This window comes from Alternaria arbusti (genome assembly GCF_024043155.1).
Source record: "Alternaria arbusti strain BMP 1465 chromosome Unknown scaffold_13, whole genome shotgun sequence".
In the NCBI taxonomy this organism is placed as follows: Eukaryota; Fungi; Ascomycota; class Dothideomycetes; order Pleosporales; family Pleosporaceae; genus Alternaria; species Alternaria arbusti.
In genome coordinates this window covers 155,657-177,977 of record NW_026249953.1, presented here as the reverse complement: position 1 = coordinate 177,977, position 22,321 = coordinate 155,657, and the positions used below count along the sequence as shown (strand labels likewise).

The following is a 22,321-nucleotide window of genomic DNA, read 5'->3' as shown; positions in this document are numbered from 1 at the left end:
CGCCGGCTCGCTTCTCCACATTCTGGTGGTCCAGCAGGCTGCAGGTGTAGGTGCAGTATTGCAGCATCCAGACGGGCGTCTTGGAGTGCATACAGAAAGTTAATTGCTGACGGCGAAGGCTGGAGTCGTCGGAAGGCTGCGAGCTACCCCTCACTACTTCAGCCAGCTGGTGCTTAGACATTACCCACAGCCACGGGATCTTGAATTCTTATCGCGGCTACTGCGGACGGTCTGCGTGGTCACAGGTCCCCAGTCGTGCCAGAGCCAGAGCCAGTCCCAGTCCTAGTCGCCGTCCCAAGTCGGCATCGGCCCTCTCCATTCCATTCCCACAAGTCTACCCGCGCACGTCCTGCTGCCTCCCACGACGAGCTGCCCTTCCCCACGTTCCCCGTCCAGGGTTCTCGCCACGACGACACCGCACCCAGAGGCTCTAACATCTATCTGCAGGTCATCGCCCAGGATCGCGGCGATTAAGACTCGCGCAGCCCACGCCGTCGCTTTTGGCCCGCCCCAGTATCTCGCCTGCCGTGTGATTCCCAAAGCAGCATGCACGCCCATGGCCGAGCGCCTCTTGACTAACATCAACACCATCTGGCAACCGCGCACACGAGTCGCTCCGCCACCAGGCTACACAACATCCACCCAAGCCCTACACACGCGCACTGTCCGCCAGCGTCGCGACACACGACATTGCACCTGACGACCCGCTGGCAATGACGGCGCAAATCTTGTCTATGCATGCTGCGCACGCGTCGGATTTGGGCAAGATCCAGACGCAGTTCCGAGACAAGATGGACTCCACGGTTGGCCCTGCAAACGAGCCTCCCACCCCCGCCTCCCCCGACAGCGCCGACACCCGTGGCCGCCGACGCGACCGCGACGAAGATGGTTCCGCCGGCGAGGGCGAGGGTGACGGCCATGGCTCCTCGAGAAAGAGACGGCGCAGCAGAAAGGGCCTCGACAAAAAGTTTGAGTGCCCGCACGAGGGCTGTGGGAAGAGCTACTCCCGCGCAGAGCACCTCTACCGCCATCAGCTGAACCGTGAGTGCAGCAGCGCCCGCAGGCCTCACCCAGCTAACATGGACAGACAACCCCAAGCAAATCTACCACTGTGACTTTCCCGATTGCCACCGATCTTTCGTCCGGCAGGACCTCTGCGCGCGCCACAAGGAGAGACACACGGCGCGAGGCTCGCAGCTGCTGCGCAAGGACACGTTCAATATGCACAATCTGAACCCCATTGTGACGGCTGCACTAGGCGGAAAGAATGCACCGCCGCAGAAGGCACTCGGCATGCAGTCTCCGCCGTCGGGAGCCTCCAACGCAGGCCCAGGCAGCAGAATGTCGCCGCCAAACTTCCAGTCGCCAGGCTCGACTGCCACGCTCAGCAGGCAGGACTCGCTGCAGAGGACAGTGAGCGACGATACGTACCGCAGTGGCTCAGAAGCTAAGCCTTACGACATGCAGTCCCAGAGCGCTGGAAACTTTGCACCCCCACCGCGTCCGGCCGCTTTGGGCAACTACAGTGGAGGTCGCAACTCTCTCCACAACTCCCCACATGTGGGTAATGGGAACTTCACCCGGCCCGATCTACGCGCGCAGACGTCCAATCTCAGCTCGTATGGCTCGAGCTCACCCTTCAACTCTGCCGTTACACCATCCCAGTATACTCCCTCTGCGCCCTCGACCGGCTACCAAAACAGCGCAAGTGCGTATCAATCACAAAACAACTTTCCTCCCTTCTCCTCCTTACCTCCACCAGAGTACCCCCAGCCAACCGGCACCCCTGCTCCTCGAGAACAAGAGAACCAGTTCTACAATGGCACTTCTGGACAGACGCCCATGAACGGTGTTGAGTCTACAGGTCAAATAGACAACAGAATGCAGGGTGTCTCTGACGCAATCATGGAACAGAATCCCGCATATGCCATACCAATGTTTGGTGGCAATGGATACAGTCGGTCACCCTTCGCCATGGCCGACGACTTCGCCGCCTGGCTCTTCAACGACAATCAATTCAACCCAGGAGGCGCATCGCCCATGGATTACCCGGGCGGAGTAAACCCCGTAGCTGGTGCGTCATCCCAAATTGGCCTTCAAGCTCCGTATTTTAACTATGACCCCTCAGTCGCCGGCTATCTGAATAACCCTGCACCGCCTGCACATCCAATGGCTGTTCATAGCATACTAGACACTACGCTGCCAGAGTCTGCCCTCTCAGAAGAGAAGCGGAAAGACCTTCTAGATCTCATTCATTTGCGCTTCAACGAAACAGATCATGCGCCAGTTAAGAAGCAAAAGGAGGAACTCATGGAGGGTGACAAAGACGACAGCCGGCACGTACTCAGTCTGCACATGATGCAAACGTACATCAGCTCGTACTGGGTACATTTCCACCCGCAATTACCAATCCTCCACAAGCCAACGTTCAATGCAAGCACGTGTCCTGAGCTGCTGTTGCTCGCCATCATGTGTCTCGGAGCGTCTTGTTTGGAGAAGAACTACGGTCAAGAGACGACACAGGCTTGTGCTTCATTAGCCAACTTTTTGGCGTGGCACCTGCGCTGGGAGCTGTTCATGGACGCTGATTTCCGTCCACCCGCTAAGCTATGGATCTTCCAAGGCCTGCTCCTCCTCGAGTCGTTTGAGAAGATGTACTCTACGCGCCCGCTACACGAACGAGCGCATATCCATCATGCCACGACACTGACACTTATGAGGCGTGGAAGCTCGTTGATCGGACGGTCAGCAATGGACTCGCCTCCTAGTGTCAAAGACGGAAAAAGCAACGGAATAGGCGGAGCAAACACGCCTGACGAATGGTGGAACCACTGGATCACGAATGAGGCTACTAGGAGGGCTGCATTCGCAGCCTTCGTCATGGACAGCATCCATGCCACCATGTTCGGCCACAGCGCTGTCATGGTTGCTCACGAGATGCGTCTTCCACTGCCATGTGACGAAGCGCTCTGGTCTGCAACGAGTAGCTCTGAAGTGGGACGAGTTGAGCAATCCCTAACATCGAATGGCATCAAACCAATGTCCTTCCTTGACGGTCTTAAGAAGACGCTCAATGGGCAGACGGTACGGACCAATTCTTTTGGGCGCACAATCCTCATGGCTGGTCTGCTGAGCGTATCATGGCACATGAACCAGCGAGATTTGCAAGTCAGCTCGCTTGGTGTGACCACTGCACTAGGCGGTCGCGACAAGTGGCGAGGTTCCCTAACCCGGGCCTTTGATTTCTGGAAGCAAGATTTCGACAGCTCCCTCAACCGATCCGAGGATCGCCCTAGTTCGAGCTCATACGGATACTCGCAAGGTGTTGACGATGACAACGTGTTCGAGTCCCGAACTGTGCTCCACCACCTGGCACACATGGCCATGCACGTCGACATTGTGGACTGCCAAATCTACGCCGGCGCACCCCGCCTTCTCGGGCGGTCAATAACCCCGCAAGATTACAACGGCGCGCAACGTCGGATGAAGGAGATGTGGGCCCCCACTGCCCGAGCCCGAGACGCCACATTCTACGCCCTCCGCTTTCTCTCCAACGTCATGGTCGCCGGAGACCACAGTCTGAACCCCAACACGCCCTCCACGGCCGGCTTCTCCTACTCCGCACGCGATGACTACCTCCTCAACCGACCATGGGTGCTGTATTTTGCCACACTGATCGTGTGGTCGTACGGTTTCGCGCTCGATGGTCCGGTCAAAGAGCCATACCAACTCCCCACCTATGACGACAAGGTCAGGGATATGGTTCTCTACCTCAACCGTGTTGGCGGTGTGCGCTCGCCGGAGGATCTTAGCAAGACTTCCAACCGCAATGCTTGTCTCGGTCTGCTCATCATCATGCGCGATATGTTCAAGAAGACGAGATGGGAGTTGCTGCATGAGGCGAGCAATCTGCTGACGAAGTGCATTGAGATGCTTCTTCCTGGTGCGGGTGGGGCGTTGTGAGCAGAGCAGCCCAACCAACCACCCCCTTGTCCTGATGGGAAAAATTTGCCCGACGAGGCGATGTTGTTGTTGTTCTCATTTACGATGTAATGGCTTATCACTTGTTGTTTGTTGATGGTTTTCCCCGGTCTGTCTTTTATGATATCACTGCATTCTAGCGAGGAGTGTGCTTGTTGTTTTGATCTCCTTGTTCTTGTTCGATACCTCTTCTGTATATTCACACAAACAAGTGGCTACTTGGATGAAGTGGGTTGGATTGGATATGTGGGCGGGATGCTGATCTTCTTTGGCCATATACCCTGGGCATAGGTGTGGAAATGCATCTTGGACTCTTTTCAGAAAGCTTTGACATGGGGAGAGGAGTGATTCTGATGTGGTTGTGAAATGTTTGTCGTGTGATGTTTGGACTAGATTGGACTGGAGAGAAGCTGAGGCGCGCGGGATTATCGCGCACGTGAGACCGTGGTGACGCGCGACGCGAAAATCGCGTCTTTGTGAAAGCCGGCGCAACAATTGTCTGCAGGGTCAAACACATGTCTAAGAACGTGATTCTAGACCTGCTCATTGACATCTCAAATGCTAGAGCGAAATTTCCCCTGATGCACGATCACTTCCCCGTTGCGCCGTTGCGCCATTGCGTCATTGATTGTGAAACAAAGTTCCCTACCGGCGCTGCTGCGTCCCCAACAACGACAATGTCCCCAAGATGCCTCGACTCAAGGCTGCCACCGTCTCGGACCAGACTGTACGGAAGCGAAAACGGAAATCGCGCGATGATGAAGAGACAGCAACGCCGTCGGGGGCAGCAGCAGAGGGCGAAGGGGTGAAGGAGGTTCATAGGATCGTTGGACCGGATGGTTCAATGATCGACCCCAATGCGCCCGACCCTGCCACGATCACTACGAGCGTCCCCACGAAGACACACGATGGAGGAAAGAAGCCGCGGCGAGCGCCCAAGAAGAACAGTGCCGGCAAACCAGCTCTTGCGCGCAACAACTCGTCCACCCTAGTCGAAACGACGATACCATGGCCAGAGCACTTCACGAAGCTCGCGCAGGTGCACCGCGCCGTAAACCTCGTCTACACCTTCCTCTGCACACGCAAGCACCTCGCCACGACGCTCGAAAACCTGCGGAGCACAGTCGAAGCCAACATCCAACGAGAGCTAGTCATCGAAGACGTAGCGCAGATCACCGCCCTGATACCCAAAGCCATAAAATTCGCCTACGTCGACGAAGCAATGCTCCAAATCAACTTGATGGGTTCAGAAGACAATCTGCACGGCAGACGGACAACCGACTTTGCGATTCTCGAACCCGAACCGGATAAAGGCGAGCATAAAGAGGTGCTGCTGTTTGAATTCATCGATGGCGACTTGAAGCGCCAGGTCCAACATAAGAAAACGGGAGAGCCGACGAAGGCTACGACGAAATTGAGGAATGAGGATCTCAAGATGCCGGTGTATAGTCAGAAGCAGATGATGAATCTGATTGAGAAGAGGAATGTCAAGTTTACGTCGGCGGTGAATGCGTTTTTGAATCAGTGTGCTGAGGAGGGGGTGGATTCGGTGGAGAAGATCACGGAGGTTTCGAAAGCGTTTGTTCCTGTGGAGACAGCGAGTCGGCATTCTACACCTGGCCCGGACAGAGCGCTCATACCAGCTTCCATACCCGCGGAGCGGAAACCTATTCCCGATATCCTGAACGAGATCAAGACGATGGAGTGGTATACCGGACAGATTGTGCCAGACGGCCACCGTGTTTTCGATCCTCAAGAAGCTGTCTTCGGCGACTTGAACTTCGCCATGTCGCAGAACCTCGTTAATGCGCTGTATAACACGAGGAACATTACTCAGCTTTACGCTCACCAGGCGGAGGCTATCAATAATCTTTACGACGGGCACAATGTGATTGTATCTACATCGACAAGCTCTGGTAAATCTTTGATTTATCAGATACCGGTTTTGCATCAATTGGAACAGGAGCCTAATACGAGGGCTATGTATATTTTCCCGACGAAAGCGCTCGCGCAGGATCAGAGGAAGAGTATGAAAGAGTTGCTGCGGTTCATGCCGGGGTTTGAAGAGGTGCTGGTTGAGACATTCGATGGCGACACCCCGATGAGTGATCGCAACTATATTCGAGATGAGGCACGCATCATCTTTACGAATCCGGATATGCTACACATCACTATCCTGCCGCAAGAAGATGCCTGGCGGACTTACCTCCAGAACCTACGGTTCGTAGTGGTAGACGAATTGCATGTATACAACGGACTGTTTGGAGCACACATGGCGTTCATCATGCGCCGTCTACGGAGGATATGTGCGGCGCTGGGAAACCGGCATGTCAAGTTTATCTCCTGCTCGGCTACAGTCGCGAATCCTGAAGAGCATATGAAGACTATTTTCGGTGTTGACGAAGTCAAGTTGACTGACTTTGACGGGTCGCCTTCTGGACGCAAAGAGTTTCTGTGCTGGAACACGCCGTTTAAGGATCCTGGTGATCCTACGTCTGGACGCGGCGATTGTATGGCGGAGACAGCGAAGCTGTTCTGTCAACTCATGTTGAGGGGCGTCCGAGCTATTGCTTTCTGTCGTGTGCGGAAGCAGTGTGAAGCGCTGCTTGCTGCTGTCAAGACTGAACTTACCAATCTAGAAAGACCGGAGGTAATTGCTCGGGTAATGTCGTATCGAGGCGGATATACACCGCAAGACAGACGAGAGATCGAGCGAGAGATGTTCGACGGCAAGCTCTGCGGTATCGTGGCTACGAGTGCGCTAGAACTTGGTGTCGATATTGGTTCCCTGGATGCTGTCGTTACGGTCGGATTCCCCTATACCATTGCCAACCTCCGCCAGCAAAGTGGTCGTGCTGGACGGAGAAACAAAGACTCGTTATCCGTTCTGGTCGGCGACTGCTTCCCCACCGATCAGTACTACATGTCTAACCCGGATGAGATCTTCACAAAACCCAATTGCGCACTTCAAGTCGACCTAGAAAACATGCTCGTCCTGGAAGGCCACGTCCAATGCGCCGCCCACGAAATGCCCATCAACGTCTCAGTCGATACCTCCTACTTCGGTCCCCTCCTCCCCAAAATCGCACGAGAGCGCATGCGCTGCGACAAAGAAGGTTTCTACCACGTCAACACACGCTTCCTCCCGCAGCCCTCACGCACGGTCGCAATCCGCGACACAGAAGAAGACCACTTCGCCATCATCGACGTAACGCACGGCAAAAACACCGTGCTCGAAGAACTCGAAGCATCCCGCGCCTTCTTCACCCTCTACGACGGCGGCATCTTCCTGCACCAAGGAAACACATACCTCGTCAAAGAATTCAGCCAAGAACGCATGCTCGCAAAAGTCGAATACGTAAAAGTAGACTGGACAACCCAACAACGCGACTACACAGACATTGACCCCGTGGAAACAGAAGCGATCCGCCGTATCCCCGGTTCCAGGTCGAAAGCTTTCTACGGGCCTATCAAGATCCAACAGGTCGTGTATGGCTTCTTTAAAATTGATAAGAGAAGGCGGATTCTGGATGCTGTGCAGGTTGATAATCCGCCTATTATACTGTTTAGCAAGGGCATGTGGCTCGATGTGCCGAAATCCGCTCTCGATATCTTGAGGTCAAGGAGATTGAACATCGCAGCGGGGATTCATGCTGCTGAACACGCTGTACTGTCTCTCATGCCCAACTTCGTGATTAGCATGCCCGGCGACGTCCGCACGGAATGCAAAGTCCCCGAGAAAGAGTTCCTGGCGAAGGAATCCACAAGGAAAAGACCGGCGCGACTTACCTTCTACGACGCAAAAGGCGGTGCTAGCGGCTCGGGGATTAGTACTAAAGCCTTCGAGTTCATCGATACCCTGCTTGAGCAAGCATGTCAGCGCCTCACATCCTGCCACTGCCTCGAAGGCTGCAACGAATGCTGCAACGACGACGCGTGTAAACAGCACAACCAAGTCATGTCGAAAGCGGGTGCTATGGTGATAATCATGTGTTTGCTCGGCCGCGAACATAAAATCGACATCGATGCGTTGCCGTGGGGAGAAGAGGATGTGGAGGCGGGTTTCGATACGGTGGTTGAGGCTGTGGGGGTGAGGATGGCGGAGGGGAGGACGAGGGATGGGGGTGTTTTGCCCGGAGAGGGGGATGGTGGGGAGATGGTGGATGGGAAGGGGGAGGAGATGGTTAGGGCGAAATTGGTGGATGGGGTTTGGATTAAAGAGGAGGAGGAGGAGGAGGATCATTTCTCGAGGAGTATTCATATGTATAGGGGGGAGAGGACGTTTATTGGGGTGCATAGGACGTGACGGATGAGGGAGTCGCGAGTGTGGTTTTGTGTTGAATGAGCGAGTGTTAGAGATATTCCAGATACTTTTGGTAATGAAGTTTCTACTGATGTATTGTGTTGAAGTGAATAAGGCTTAGGTCAGAAGGGTAGGTTATGACGTTCTCCGCATTATAACAAGGCTGTCAGCAGAGAGGAATAAAGATGGCATTTAGATTAAGCATCAGTCATATTCGTAACCCCCCCGAGAAGAAACTACAACAAGAAAGAAAAGCTAGAGTAGAGAACCATACCAGCGTAACAGAGCAATCCCCAGACAGGAGCTTCCTTGTCCAATTCATGAACACGTCCTTAGACCCATATCTCATACAAGCCCAATCATACAGAAGGAAAACTTCCCAACCCATAAACGCCGCGCAATGCAACACACACCCATCCTGACCATATCCCCATCTTAATTGTACCGCCTACTCTTACTAGCCCACTCCTCCTCCCTCCTCGCCTTCTCCGCCTCCAACTTCTTCAACTCTCTTGCCACACCCCCACTAGCCCTCCACCAAACATCCGTACCCGTGCGAATCAGCCTCTCAGCCGCACTAACCGGCCCATCAACCGCGGGCCTCACATCCAAGAAGAAAACCGGTTGTTCGTCTGCCTCACCCTCGCCCGACGCTTCTGACGCCTCCGGCGCACCCTCATAGTAATCAATAACATAACGAATCTCTTTACACCCCTTCTCATTACAGCGCTCCACAAACCAATCATGGCGATCAAACGGCGGCGCCGTACCGAATTTCTCCGGCATAACGTAACCGAGCCACTGCATAATCGTTGCTTTGGGCGTCGGTTCCGTGGGGCGACCCGTAAACCTGAGTAGTTTCGGGGGCTGCACATCCCTATGATCCCACGTCGTCGTATCAAACGGATCCTCATGCGTGCCGAGTTTGAAATTCGCGACCTCCTCGCCTTGCTTGCATATCTCGTACCCTTCTTTCAGCCCACGCGAAAAGCGGCGTTCCCAGCCCATGATCTCGGCCCACGCGCCCTCGTTGAGGAAATTGTGCACGCCGACCATGCTTTCCACGGCTGTGATGTCGGTGTCTGTGTAGCCTTTGCGCAGCATGGCGTTGTACATTTGCTGCGGGGAGGGGTACTCCCAGAGCGAGCCGTCGCCTTTGGGGATCGTGGAAGTCTCGCGGTCGAGGGGGAGGGTGACGGATTGCGTGGAGGCGCGCTCGTTGGAGAGTTCGGAGAACATGTTGTTGAGGGGGTTGAGGCGCGAGAGGAGGCCTTGCTTTGGGGGTGGCTCGGAGGCGCTGGTGGAGGCATTCTCAGGTGGGACGTAGGGGCAGGCGCCGGCGGGTGTCTTCTTTTCGGCGACGACGGGCGGGACGGGTTTCTTGTGCATCGGGCATTCTGGCTGGTGGGTTGTTAGTGGTAAGTGTGTATAGGGAGTGGAAGGAAGTACTGGAGGTTCCATGCTGCTCATGCTGCCTCGAGGCATGGCGTGCGGCGCAACACGTGCAGCAGGTGCGGTGGGTGCGGTGTCTGCCCAAAACCAACCCATGGTGAGTATGCGTATGGAAAGAGTGGTACGGCGAAAAGAAGAGGCAAGCAAGGGTATATAGGGCTGAAGAAGATGTGACGGGTGGCGGAGATTATCGGGAAGAACAATTTCGTGCAGGGTCCTCGTCGTCATCGCTCTAAGCGCGTTAGGCGTACTCCGATTGGCTCGACACCTCAATGTAGTGAAAGTCGATTTGGAAGCTATATTTGGATTTATTTTGGGTTATGTTCTTGATATCGTGCGCATACGCGCAAATGTTCTACATATCTTGGTCAAGACGCCTTGAAATGTGCTGGACCATATTCTTATGATCCTGCCGCCTTTGCCAACTGACCAGTGCCCCGCGAGCTGAAGATAGCCATGATGCCAAAACTGCCATAGAACAGAACCATTGGGTACGCTACCAGTCCGCGCATGGAAGTCATGCGTCCTACGAGACGTGTTAGTTTCCATCAAAAACCCCATCGGAAGGCTCGACTTACCAACAACGGTAAACATGGAACTAGAGCTGTAGGAACACCATGTGATGGCCAAGCTCGTCAGAAGATATCCAAATAGCCCGTCAAGCGGCACAATAATTCCAAACATCGATACCAGAACGAGAGGAAGCAGACAGTATCCGAGCACCGATGCCGATCGCGGGAACGTTAACGAGGAGCCGAGATGTGAGCCATGCGGGTGACCGTGGTCTCCTGGAGTCGCTTCGACGACAGGCGGGGACATGAGGGAGAGGATCTGGTGGAGGAGGATCGTGCCAACGAACGCCAGGCCTGCCTTGTTAGTTCCTGTCTTGCTTCAAGCAATTATTTGGCTTACCGTAGATGTAACCGAAATGAAGCTTTCCAGACAACTACCCCACGTTAGCTCTCATCTCTTTTCTTGATATCGTGTCTCATACCAGTAACGAAGTCCCAAAGATCAAGAAGAAAAGTATCGGCCCTGCCACATCGCTGTCGTCCATGATATGTTGGTCGATCCGACCGAACGGATTCAGCACAGCCAACGTCTTCATCTGTATATGCCTGAAGTTCACTCCCAACTCTTCCAGTAGCGGCGGCTCTCCATCGTATCCTTCCGTGCCAAAAGCCGCCAGCCACCCCGTCCGCAGCCCCGACACGCCCATACCCATCTGCCCACTCACGCCCGGTGCAGCAAACCCCGCGCCATACTGTGCGGGATACGCTTGACTCGCCGGTGCGCCGTAGTTTGCCTGGAACGGTGTGGAATGGCCAGATACTGGCTGGTTCGAAAATGACGACGGGTAGAATTGGAGGTTTTGCGCATTCCCAGCGCCGTATTGCGGGTTCTGTCCGTAGCCGTATTGCGCCATTGTCTGATATGCGAGTGTGTGAGGTATAGCGACGAAGAGTAGGCTTCGGAGTGTAGCGATCTGGCGTTGGGTAAGTCGTGCAGCTGGTGCCTGGCGGAGGTGGAGCGGACGTGTCTTGGGGATATGTGGTACGTGGAGCGAGAGACGACGTCACTGGGGATATTTGCGCGGAAAGGACAGATTGCGTGAAACGGGGGTGCTGGGTTTGGAAAGCGAGGACTCGCGCGCTGAAGTGGGAAGAAGACGATTGTTTGTTTGCAGTGTTGAGGCTCAATCTGGCAGCCACATGTCATCGTGTGCATCGGCCCTGGCCAGCCGTCCACAGGCCGATGGGGGCTTGGCAGCGACACGAGGATCCCAAGCAAAGTTAACGCTATGAATATTTATATTTAACGACCATGTCTAAGCTATAGTTCTACGAAGCTTGTGAATGTTTACTCGTTGCGTTTCTCATCCTCAACAGGGGATTAACGTAATACACGGGGGTCCGCTAACTGGAGCGGTTCTCTGGCGAATATAACGCAACGGCTTGAATCCCTCCTGCATCACCCAGTCGAACCCAATCACCGTACCCTCTTCATTGCGTATGAATACCAGCAGAAATTGCTCGTAGCTCGAGTAATCTACCATGCATCCCAGTAGGATCTGGTTCGCGTCTTCCGAGAAAAAGCTAAACGTGTCGTTGTGATAGTGTTGAAGGTGACGCCGCTGCGTATCATTACCATTCCGCCTCATCTCCAACTGATGGGTCTCCCTGTTCGTGTGCACTTGAATGAGTCCACATATATCATCGTTACAGTAACTGCCCCTGAAGCCTCCGAGCTCAGGCAGGCCCGTTCTTGGTCTGCGGTTCCGATGCCAGTCCGCTCGCATCTTCATATGAAGGCTCAGACTACTGATGGATGCCTTCTTCGCCCTCATTTCGAAATCCACTTCCGGTTTCATGTCGAAGAGTGATTGAACGAGCATCTGAGCCACAAGATCAGAGCAGTCTCCAGCGCTCTGCGCGTTCGTTAGGACCACTACAGCTGATTTGGTCTCTGGGAAGAGGTAGATCGAGTTCAGGTAGCCAGTCACTTAGCCTCCGTGGTATAGCGTTAGTCGCGGCCGCGATTCTCGACCGATGATATCGTCTTTCTGCGGCCCGTTGGTGGAGAGCCACCCGAGTTGTGTCGAAGGGATCATGTGTCTTGCCCATCCAAATCCATAAGTGTTCTCGTTGACGGTGTCATCTGTGACGGGGAATTTCTGGGACGTGATTTGACTGATATGCCTGAGCGGGTTCATCAAGCTGGTTGAATTGTTCTTGTTCCCCGCTTTCTCTTCATCCAAGCGTTCCATCACTGCTCGCGACCAGATGAGCATATCTGGGATGTTCGACCACATCGCCATTGCCGCTCCGCAAATAGTCCTGTCTGAAACTTGAGGCGCAGGTAAACGCTCTGGACCCGCAACGTTGCAATTTCCATCGCCCAGGACTATATGCGGCTCAGCCAAATTACCGCCCTGAATGTCGTTTCGCGAACAAGTCGATCGAGTCATCCAGAGCGGATTGAAGATCCTCCTTTTTACGAACCGCCCCCAGCCGCCGCCCGCGGAATCTTTACCGCCTACAGCTTCAATCACTTTACCCGCTAGGGCGTATGGCCAGTTGGAGTAATGAAATTTCTTTCGAAAGGCATCGTCGTGAGCTGGCATGTTGGCAGTAATCTGCAGTAAATGTTGTGGAAACATCAGTGTCTCGCCGAAGGATCCGTACCACGCGATATCGAGCTGAGGAAATCCGCTGGAATGAGACAGAGCGTCTGACAAACTCATACGCTCGCCTATGACAGGATTCTTGTTTTGGGTAAAGGGTATGTATGTGGATAGCGGTTCGGTCCAGCTCAGTTTGCCCTCGTCGACGAGTATACCACAGGATGCGGCGATGAAAGCCTTGGTGAGTGATTCGATCATGTAGACAGTGTCATCATTGACCGGGCGACCTGTTGATGTATCGGCGACTCCTCGACTATACTGCATTATGTTCTCGCCCTCGTGAATGACGCCGAGGGAGACAGAAGGACATCCGGTGATTTCCATCAACTTCCAGATTTTAGGTAGACAAGCCCATAATCTGTTACAACATCAGTACAAGTCCTATCATATTATCGGTGTCGGCAGAGTGACCATACCTGTCCTCTGCTGCGGGACGATTATACGTTGGCTTTGCTGCGGTAGGATCCATGACTTATCCGCGGATTGATAGTGATAGTGATAAAGCGATCCTCGGTTTGCGAACACTGAAGACAGATAGCTTTGCTGGATAAAGTATCGACCAAACAATAAACGCAGGTGAAGGTGAGGAAGTCGAGGACGACAACTGCGGACGTGTTGACGTGCCGCGGATAGGCGACAACACAAACAGGCAGGAGCGTGTCTGCCGAAACGTGCTAGATCGACCACGCCCATATCCTGCATGATAGGTGAAAGAAGGAACGAATGATCACACAGCAAAGCCGCACCGCAGATTCGATGCTAGACAATTGCGCATGCAAAATGTCATTTGCATATTTCGGAGAAGTAGGTTCGGGAACCGTGTTCATAGATTTGAGGGGGGTATCTAGTCCTAATGCTAAGAGGGGAGGGATGTCATAAATCATAAATCATAAATCCAGCCATAGCTGTGGTCGCAAGCGATACGTTTGCTGTTGGCCGAGGAGGTATCCAAGCTCTACTCAAGCGACGAAAGCCAAGTTCAATACATTTCCCTGGTCCTTCGTGAAGTATAGTTGCACCAGTCGCACTGTAAACGAGTTAGTTGATGTTTACACGCCTCATCGCACCATACTAACCAGAGTGTCAGAAGACGCGTCGTTATCCTCACGGCAATACTCGTTGTTGCATTTCCTGCAGGTGCGGATGAAAAGCTCCTTACAGCTTATGCAGGTATGGCCACAGCCAAAACAGTCACGTCTTACGCCGATAACCTGTGTTTCTTCACGTCAGCATACTTCTTGACCAAAGAGTGAGCACATACCTTGGCGCGCAAGTGCCAGTCTCCAGGTGCAATTATCCAATATAGCCAGGCTCCGGGTTCCGGAATCCAACTACATCGTAACGGCCTCAAGGTAGCATCGCTGCTCGCGCGCCAAGGTAAGTCCTTCATCCCCACATCCCGTCGCTACCGGCTCCGGCCATCATTTCCTCACGGAGGCAGTGTTCCACGCAGAGGCCCATATGTACCTTGATGGTTTGCTTGGGGAGCAGTTGACTGGTCCCGTCGGGTTTGAAGCTCTCGGTGAGCTCCGTCTGCTGTAGCTCCGTACGCTGGGCGGTAACCGATCCAGTGTAGCAGTTCTCATCCCACCATTTGTGACATCTCTCGCACCAGCGTCCTTTCAGGCAGTCCTCGCATCGCACTATGAGAGGTGGAGGGGCGGATCCGTCGAGAGTGTGTGGTATCTGCGCGGCGCGTACGGAGGACCCATGAAGTGGTACCGGACTGAGTAGCGGATGATGCGACGGACTGGAGTCGCCAAACACTGCCGGGCCTTCTGGAGAGGAGTGGCATGTCTCGCAGCCAGACGGACCTAGCGCTACAGTGGCTACTGTAGGCCGCAGGAACGAGGATGGATGGGGTGCGCCATCTGCAGTCGCGTCTCTGACGTACGCCTTGCTTGGGTCATGGCGTGGTCCTCTGCACAGAACGGCGTCGAAAGCGATGATGCCTTCGCACGCCTGGAGAATCTCTGCCCATTCCGGCGACGGCCGCTTAGGTATGATCTTGCCAGAAGACTGGTACCACTTGTCCTCGGTCCGCGCCAGTACAGCTTCCAAGGCCTGCTGCGACTTCTCGTTCCATTGCGCCCCTATCTGCGCCCCTTGTGAAGTCGTCACGCCCTTGGGAATATGTGGGGAAGGCTTCTTCGTGACGGGCGACGCAGGGCGCGGTGTTCGATCGCGGGTGCCAAAGATGTAGATGCCTTTGACTCGAGGGGTGCCCGCAGGCCTGGACGGTCGGACCGCATATCGCAGGTATTGCTGAAGCTTCCTCTCGTTCAAATGTTTGGCTTCGCGAATCGAGAGTATGCGGACGTTGAAGCGTTCCTCAGTAAGCAGTTCCTTGACCAGTTCGGCTGTTACGCTGAGCCCGTCTAGTACGAGTGTGTGGACATTGCGCAAGACGTGCAGCTTCTCAAGTCTGTTGAAGATATGACGTAGAGGGCCGCTGTAGAAGTCGTCTTCGGTGAGGGCTTCGTCCATGCGCTCAGCACGGAAACTGGTACCGCCGATATCAAGAGGTCCATCGAAGGGTACAATAGCAGACTTCACCGGAGAGAGATCCAAGTAGCGAAAGGCCTCTGGCGACTGGAAGACAACATGGTGTAGGGATTTGCAAGTTCGCGACAGGTTACGGAGAGCAGATATTGGCAGGTACGGGGCAGTTTGGCGCAGGATCAAGGTGTTGGAAAGCAGGTCCGCCAGGGATGTAGGAAGGTCGTCACTGAAGGTAGAAGGGCCCATGGTGAGGGCTCGGGGAATGCAACCAGAGAAGTTTGGCCAGAGGTTAGATGGGTACTCACCGAATCTTTATTACACAGCGCGAGGGCAGGGCGGAGTAGCACGTGCCACTGATCTGACACTGCAGGTGTGTGTTGGATGAGCAAAAGGAAAGACTAATCGAGGTTGAGACGCTGCAGGAGATGGGGTTGTGGGTGCGTGGGATACCGCCGATGCTTCGTTCCCTGCGGCGATCGCAAGCGCAAGACCCTGCCAAGAGGCGTGGTAGCAGGACACGCAAAGCTTCCTGCATAGGACCTGCACGATCAGGCCGCGATGAAGCATAGATTGGAACACGTCTTGCAGCCAAGCCCGCGCTGCAAGTCTTGGTGGTCGAGTGGAAACAGGCTAAAACAGTCGCTGCGAGATGTCAGGTAGGCGACGCGACGCGCAAAGCCGCCGGGGGATGTTCGCCCCACGTTGGCCGCTTAGAACATGAATCGACATATCGAAACTCACCGGAGCATTGGCATGGACGACACAGATATGGTTTAGGTGCCCGGAGAGATTCTCGCATCTTTGTTGAGACGCGTACTTCTGTTGATCAGTTATGATGAATTGTTCAAACACGTCTACACATATATGGGCTGTATGTTGCGAGATACTCAGGTATGCTCGTGGCTCTATCGGTGTGTCTAAGAAGCTTAGTCACCGTCTCGCAGTTGTATCGGGAAACCATCGCTTGCACTGTGAAAGATGGTAGACCAAATATAGAATATACATGACGACTAGGATTGGTGAAACTAGACTTCTGCTGTATACTTTCAACGGTGGCGGCATCTTCACGCGTTACCACGCGAGGGTTATCGATAAGCCAAGCGGGCCGAGGCGAGAGCAGCGCGATGACGCCAGGCATTCACCGAAGCTTCGAGTCGCGAGGCGCATATGTCAGCCATTCCACGCCTCTGAACTACGACGTACCATCATACATGTGTTCCCACCACAGTCATTACCTTCACCTTTCTGTATCTGACGCAAAACAACCATGGACCCGGAAGCAGAGCCAACAGAGCTGAAGTGGTCCGCGCAATACGAACTCGCACATGCGACGCGAAGCACGCTACCCGGCGACAAACTACTCCTTCCCCCATCAGCGTTAGAGCAGCTCCTTGCCGCAGCACCTGTCGTTCACGTCGACGCGAATCGACCGCACATCACCGCTTTCGATCCTTTTAACCCATACACCTTCAACGCCGAGCGCCACGCACGAGCACAAACGCAGGACCGCTTCCAGCAGCTGCCCCACCCGCTTACGTTCCGCTTGGTCAACCCGGATAATGGCAGAGTTGTACATGCAGGCATACGCGAGTTCTCCGCAGAGGAGGGCGAGGTTGTACTGAGCAGTTTTCTGAAAGAGGCATTGGGAATCAAGGAACAATCTGCGGAGCCTTCTAGGAATGCCAGCCCGAATGGTCAGGATGAAGATGACGTGGCTATGTCGAATGGAGCAATTCCTCTGGGGACAGAAGGTGCTGCATCTACAAAGATCACAGTACATGCCAAGCAATTACCAAAGGGCACCTTCGTAAAGCTACGGCCTCTCGAAGCTGGCTATGACCCGGAGGATTGGAAGTCGCTACTGGAGGAACATCTACGGTCCAACTTTACAACCTTGACGAACGGAGAGGTCCTGGCTATAAATGGTGGTCGAGGAGTTGATGGCAAGCGCGAGGAGTTTCGCTTCCTTGTAGACGGCTTCAAGCCCGAAGGAGATGGCATTTGCGTAGTAGATACGGATCTGGAGGTGGATATCGAAGCGTTGAATGAAGAGCAGGCACGCGAGACGATGAAGAGGATAGCTGCCAAGATGCACCGCGCCCCTGGAACATCACAAGGCAGTTCCACCGGCGGTGCGGTCGACATATTCAACGCGCAACCTGGACAAGTGCTTGACGGCGAGTACGTCGACTACGAACTGACATCCTGGGACAGATCTCAGGGGCTGGAAATCCTTCTAGACGAAGTAGAAGACGGGGATGAGATCGACCTGTATGTCAGTCCGTACTCTTCACGACAAAGAGTTCGCCCACGAGAAGAGGAGCATGTTTTTGCGAATATAAGAAGTCAATATCCGAAACGCATACGACTTCAGCCTACAAACATCGAGCTTGACGATGCGGAAGCTGTATGGATCTCAGTTCATGCATACCCATCTGAGTCACCCTCAAGCACGCCCAAACCCTTCCGTCTGAAGGTGTCGATTTTCGACCCCAAGACAGAAGGGATGGATGGGCTGGACGAGGCCCTTGAGAATGCCAAAGCGGTGGGACCGGACGAAGTGATCTGCAAAAACTGCCAACAAGTAGTTCCTAAAGGCTCACTATTCTTGCACGAGAACTTCTGTCTAAGAAACAACATCCTTTGCCCCCAAGGCTGTGGTCAAGTCTTCCAGAAGCGCTCGCCGGCTTTCCAGAACCATTGGCATTGTCCACACGATACTTTCAGCGGAAACACCACATTGAGCCACCAGAAGCACGACGCTCTCTACCACACACCGCAGATGTGCTCAACATGCGATTTGGAATTCCCATCGATGCCCATGCTCTCACATCACAAAACAACGGTGTGCCCGGGCAAACTAATCCTCTGCCGCTTCTGCCACCTCCAAGTCCCGCAAGAAGGCGACCCCAACGACCAATCCCCCGAACTCCTCCTCTCAGGCCTCACACCCCACGAGCTAGCAGACGGCGGCCGAACAACCGAATGCCACCTCTGCAACAAAATCGTCCGCTTCCGCGACATGGACACGCACCTCCGGCATCACGATCTCGAGCGCCTATCCCGCCCCCCACCCCGCTTATGCCGCAACGTAAACTGCGGTCGCACCCAAGACGGCGCAAACAAAGCCGGTGACACCCGAGCCGGGACGCGCAAAGGTCAAGGCCCCGGTAACGAAATCGGGCTCTGCAGCGTCTGTTTCGGGCCTCTCTACGTCTCGCTCCACGACCCAGAAGGCAAAGCACTGCGTCGCCGCATCGAGCGGCGGTACCTCTCCCAGCTCCTGACCGGCTGCGGGAAAGCGTGGTGTAAGAACGAATACTGCCGCACTGGTCGGAAGAACCTAGGCCAGGAAGATAAATCCGTTCCGACTAAAGATGCTATTCCGCTTGTTAAGCCTTTCCTGCAGGGAATGGATGGGAGGGGGTATGAGACCCCGTTGCACTTTTGCGTGGACGAGAGGACGCAGAAGTGCAGGACGTTGGCTGAGATGGTGGCTGCTGAGAAGGGGATCGAGGGGAAGGGTGGTTATGGGTTGGAGTGGTGTGTTGCTGCTATGGAGGCTGAAGGTGGGGATTTGGATAAGGCGAGGAGTTGGCTTAAGGGGTGGGCGCCGCAAAGGACGGAGGCTGGGGTGTGAGATGGGAGAGTTTGGAGTGTTTTGATGAGGTGTTTGTAGATGGGTGTATAGAAGTATGATGGATGGTGGTTGGAGTGTATAGACTAGATTAGAGATATACCCAGTAACAATGTCAACGAACTTGCATAGGCCTAGAGCACGGCAAGGCGGATGCGTGCACTGCATACGACACTGCCTAGTATCGGATGCAGTGCACGCATCCGCCTTGCCGTGCTCTAGGCATATACAACCATGCTATGCCCCCATCTCATCTCCCGTCTCTACAAGCCAAACCCTACAACTTACTCTTCCCCCCCTTATCCCCTCCCTCCCTCTCCGTCTGCCTCCCCATATCCTTTGTATCACTCGTCTCCGCCTTCAAACTCGCCGGATCACCCAATTGCGTCTTGTTCACCTTGTTTCCATCGTCGTTCGCAAGCGTCCCTCGTACTTTCTTGCTGTGCGGCAGATCCTCTTTTCCTTCCTCTTTCTTGCTACCTGCACTCCCGCCGTTGCCAATGGCTTTCTTGTCGGCGCCGCCGGCTGACGTGCCGGATTTGACGTAGGGGGCTGAGGGTGTGGGTGCGCCGATGGAAGAGGTCTCTGAGGACGGCGGGGATGAGGATGAGGTTGAGGACGAAGACGAGGAAGAAGAGGAGGGAGCGTCGTTTGAAGGGAAAGTCTTGCTATCGTCGTTTTCAGGTTTCAGACTAACGTGGTCGCCTAGACGGGGAGTGGGTTTATCGGAGTTCATGGCTTCTTTTGTCTTTGGGTTCGAGAGGGTGCCGCGGACGGAGGAGGAGTGGGATGTGTCGACCATTGTTGCTGACCAGGGTAGTTTTTTGTTGTCCAGGATGTATGATGTATGGTATGAAATCACGATGATGTTTGGCCGCGGAGAATGAAATCTGGGGGAAAAGGGCTGGTTATGACAGCTAGATCTTACCTGTACCTCGGCAGCTATGTAGCTACATCATTGAGAGATAGTGCGTGCTTTGGTGGTGGGAATGCTTGATGGAGTGTCTAGCGCGTGGGCATGACGTCTTGCATTGTGAGGCGCGTTGTCACATGAAGATCTTCGTGGTGCTTTTGCGCGTTTTGGATTCCTTCAAAATATTGTTCGATTTGAAGTCTATTTTGGACTCATTTATCGCAGACCTTGGAGTTGAGTTTTCGAAGTGTTGACGACTGTTGTTATCATGAACGAATGAGGTTGTGCTGATGGCTTACAGAGCAGCGGAGCTCCAAGCTCCCCACAACCCGTCCTGCCGTTACACCTCGGCATCTATGCTACCCCAGAGTCCCACACGCTCCTCAATGATGTCCTCACTGAACGCAAAGGCAGCACGCGCGATTCACACTGCAAACACTATCAATGCGCCATCATGGACGCGAAATATTCCGACCTGTTGTCTGTTCCCTGGGCCGCTGCCTTGATTAATGACCCCAACTGGACGCCGATGGAGACCAGCTCGCGGTCAGTAAAGCCATCAGGAGAAGACTCCTTCTTCGCAGGAACGCTTGGCACTGATCGCACAATAACAACGCTTCTTACGTTCCGTCCGAAAAATGAGGAAACAGGCGACATCGCATACAAAGAGATCAAAACCATTGTGGAGCTAGGCGATGGGCTACAAGGCTACCCACGCATCGCACATGGCGGCTTCCAAGCAACGTTACTTGACGAGATGTCCGGCGTCTTGATCGGGACGGTCATGGAGAAAAAGGCGCAAAGGGATGGTCGCCGCGCGCCTGTCGCAAGCTACGTTACTGCCTGTTCGTCCATACCATGCATCAACACCGAAACACCAGCTGAGTATAAGTAGATCTGAACACTACCTACAAGAAGCCGGCGCCAACCCTGCAGACGCTTCTCTGCACAGCCAAGATCGAACGAATAGAAGACGGCGGTCGCAAACTATACGCTCGCGCGACTCTCGAAGACGGCAACGGTACGATATACACCATCGCCGAGGGCATGTTCATCAGACTTTCGACCAAGCTATGATACCTCTAGATGATCATGCGCTCTGCACGGGAATAGGCAGTGACCCCACAGTACTACTATGTGCCACGGAATATGGTAGAGGTAGCCGTCGAAATGTCTGGGCATTCGGATACCAAACTCGACAGTACATGGGCCACCACAGCGCGTACTACGCTTGTACATGAATACAATATCTCATCTGCAAAGTCGCACCGCTCGCGTGGCCATCTGTCATATTCGCTGCTTGTCGGGAGCTTGGTAGCACGGCATCGCGCAACACAACTGTCGCGACCCTGCGCAAAGTCTGAGAGACGGCGAGCTGTCGCGCACCTGAACGCGCATCTCAACCCCTTTTGCAATACTGAATGCTGGTACACTACGATTCCAGACTACGAGTCTCATGGTTTCGTTCAAGATACCCTCTTAGGCAGGCGTGTAAAGTATCGCTTGCGCTATTCACCTGCTCCACCACGAATGGACTGTCCGACTTTGACCGAAGTTACAAGCGTACATTCGCTTGACCTCCTGTATTGCACATTCTATTACTTTTTCATCGACTTGATGCTCAGATTTTGCCATGTGCGAAGCTACTGGGTCGGCGCCTGCTCTTAGTGGCAGATAGCCCGAAAGTGTAAGACGAGTCTAGCCACATGACTGGTCATAGCCAGATTCTTTTAATCTATCTACCCTGACCCACATGATCTACCCTGTGCATGACCGTCGCCTAGGCCCGGCTCCTGTGCATCTGGGGTATTCGACGAGGCGCTTGCGATGTTGCAATCTCAAAGCATACACCTAGGAAATTGTCTCCAAACATGGCGTTCGGCCGACCTCTAACCAGCAACAGCTCCACGATGCCCAGACCTAGGCATGCCCGAGTCTGCAAACGACACTACACTCCGTGGCCAACGTTCACGCGCCTGACTTCGCCGCCGTCATTTGCGATCTTTGACTGGCGCCGTTTCAAAACAAGTCTGTTCCAATCAGGCAGGTCAAAAGAAAGGTGTCGGACTCGCCTTCACGTTGCTTGTCTCGCGGAAGCCTCACAAGACTCCCTGCATTCACCGCATCACAATTATGGATGTGAAGTGAGTGCTCTGACGTCTAAGAGACTAACACATGAGCACGCGCGCTTGAGGCTTATGCTGCAGGGCAAGATCATAGGGCAGACTCATGCAGTGCGACGCATGGCATTTCTACCCAAGACTACCCCACATTTAGGCTTCGTGGCGAACTACTGTTGACGGCGCAAATCTGGGGTCTTTAAGATTCATGACCGCGGAGCCAATTGCC

At 54.1% G+C, this 22,321-nt stretch overlaps 9 protein-coding genes across 9 annotated transcripts; 4 read left to right on the top strand and 5 right to left on the bottom strand.

The window, feature by feature from the left end:
• Positions 1-713: 713 nt before the first annotated feature.
• J4E86_008318 (uncharacterized protein) lies at positions 714-3,963 on the top strand (the record flags this gene model as incomplete). The annotated part of the gene is made up of 2 exons (XM_051448831.1): positions 714-1,041; positions 1,088-3,963. 2 exons carry the CDS (start codon positions 714-716, stop codon positions 3,961-3,963), a joined length of 3,204 nt encoding a protein of 1,067 aa, XP_051299828.1.
• A 706-nt stretch (positions 3,964-4,669) lies between these two features.
• On the top strand, positions 4,670-8,287 carry J4E86_008317 (uncharacterized protein; the record flags this gene model as incomplete). The annotated part of the gene is made up of 1 exon (XM_051448830.1): positions 4,670-8,287. The coding sequence occupies one exon, from the start codon at positions 4,670-4,672 to the stop codon at positions 8,285-8,287; it is 3,618 nt and encodes a 1,205-aa protein (XP_051299827.1).
• Positions 8,288-8,719: 432 nt separating this feature from the next.
• J4E86_008316 (uncharacterized protein) lies at positions 8,720-9,769 on the bottom strand (the record flags this gene model as incomplete). The annotated part of the gene is made up of 2 exons (XM_051448829.1): positions 8,720-9,685; positions 9,734-9,769. 2 exons carry the CDS (start codon positions 9,767-9,769, stop codon positions 8,720-8,722), a joined length of 1,002 nt encoding a protein of 333 aa, XP_051299826.1.
• A 368-nt stretch (positions 9,770-10,137) lies between these two features.
• J4E86_008315 (uncharacterized protein) lies at positions 10,138-11,162 on the bottom strand (the record flags this gene model as incomplete). The annotated part of the gene is made up of 4 exons (XM_051448828.1): positions 10,138-10,262; positions 10,315-10,602; positions 10,649-10,682; positions 10,731-11,162. 4 exons carry the CDS (start codon positions 11,160-11,162, stop codon positions 10,138-10,140), a joined length of 879 nt encoding a protein of 292 aa, XP_051299825.1.
• A 1,077-nt stretch (positions 11,163-12,239) lies between these two features.
• Positions 12,240-13,118, bottom strand: J4E86_008314 (uncharacterized protein; the record flags this gene model as incomplete). The annotated part of the gene is made up of 1 exon (XM_051448827.1): positions 12,240-13,118. One exon carries the CDS (start codon positions 13,116-13,118, stop codon positions 12,240-12,242), a length of 879 nt encoding a protein of 292 aa, XP_051299824.1.
• A 1,188-nt stretch (positions 13,119-14,306) lies between these two features.
• J4E86_008313 (uncharacterized protein) lies at positions 14,307-15,668 on the bottom strand (the record flags this gene model as incomplete). The annotated part of the gene is made up of 1 exon (XM_051448826.1): positions 14,307-15,668. One exon carries the CDS (start codon positions 15,666-15,668, stop codon positions 14,307-14,309), a length of 1,362 nt encoding a protein of 453 aa, XP_051299823.1.
• Positions 15,669-16,689: 1,021 nt separating this feature from the next.
• On the top strand, positions 16,690-19,062 carry J4E86_008312 (uncharacterized protein; the record flags this gene model as incomplete). Its single annotated transcript, XM_051448825.1, has 1 exon — positions 16,690-19,062. One exon carries the CDS (start codon positions 16,690-16,692, stop codon positions 19,060-19,062), a length of 2,373 nt encoding a protein of 790 aa, XP_051299822.1.
• A 274-nt stretch (positions 19,063-19,336) lies between these two features.
• Positions 19,337-19,861, bottom strand: J4E86_008311 (uncharacterized protein; the record flags this gene model as incomplete). Its single annotated transcript, XM_051448824.1, has 1 exon — positions 19,337-19,861. The coding sequence occupies one exon, from the start codon at positions 19,859-19,861 to the stop codon at positions 19,337-19,339; it is 525 nt and encodes a 174-aa protein (XP_051299821.1).
• Positions 19,862-20,426: 565 nt separating this feature from the next.
• J4E86_008310 (uncharacterized protein) lies at positions 20,427-21,049 on the top strand (the record flags this gene model as incomplete). The annotated part of the gene is made up of 2 exons (XM_051448823.1): positions 20,427-20,817; positions 20,868-21,049. The coding sequence occupies 2 exons, from the start codon at positions 20,427-20,429 to the stop codon at positions 21,047-21,049; spliced, it is 573 nt and encodes a 190-aa protein (XP_051299820.1).
• Between the last annotated feature and the right edge of the window lie 1,272 nt (positions 21,050-22,321).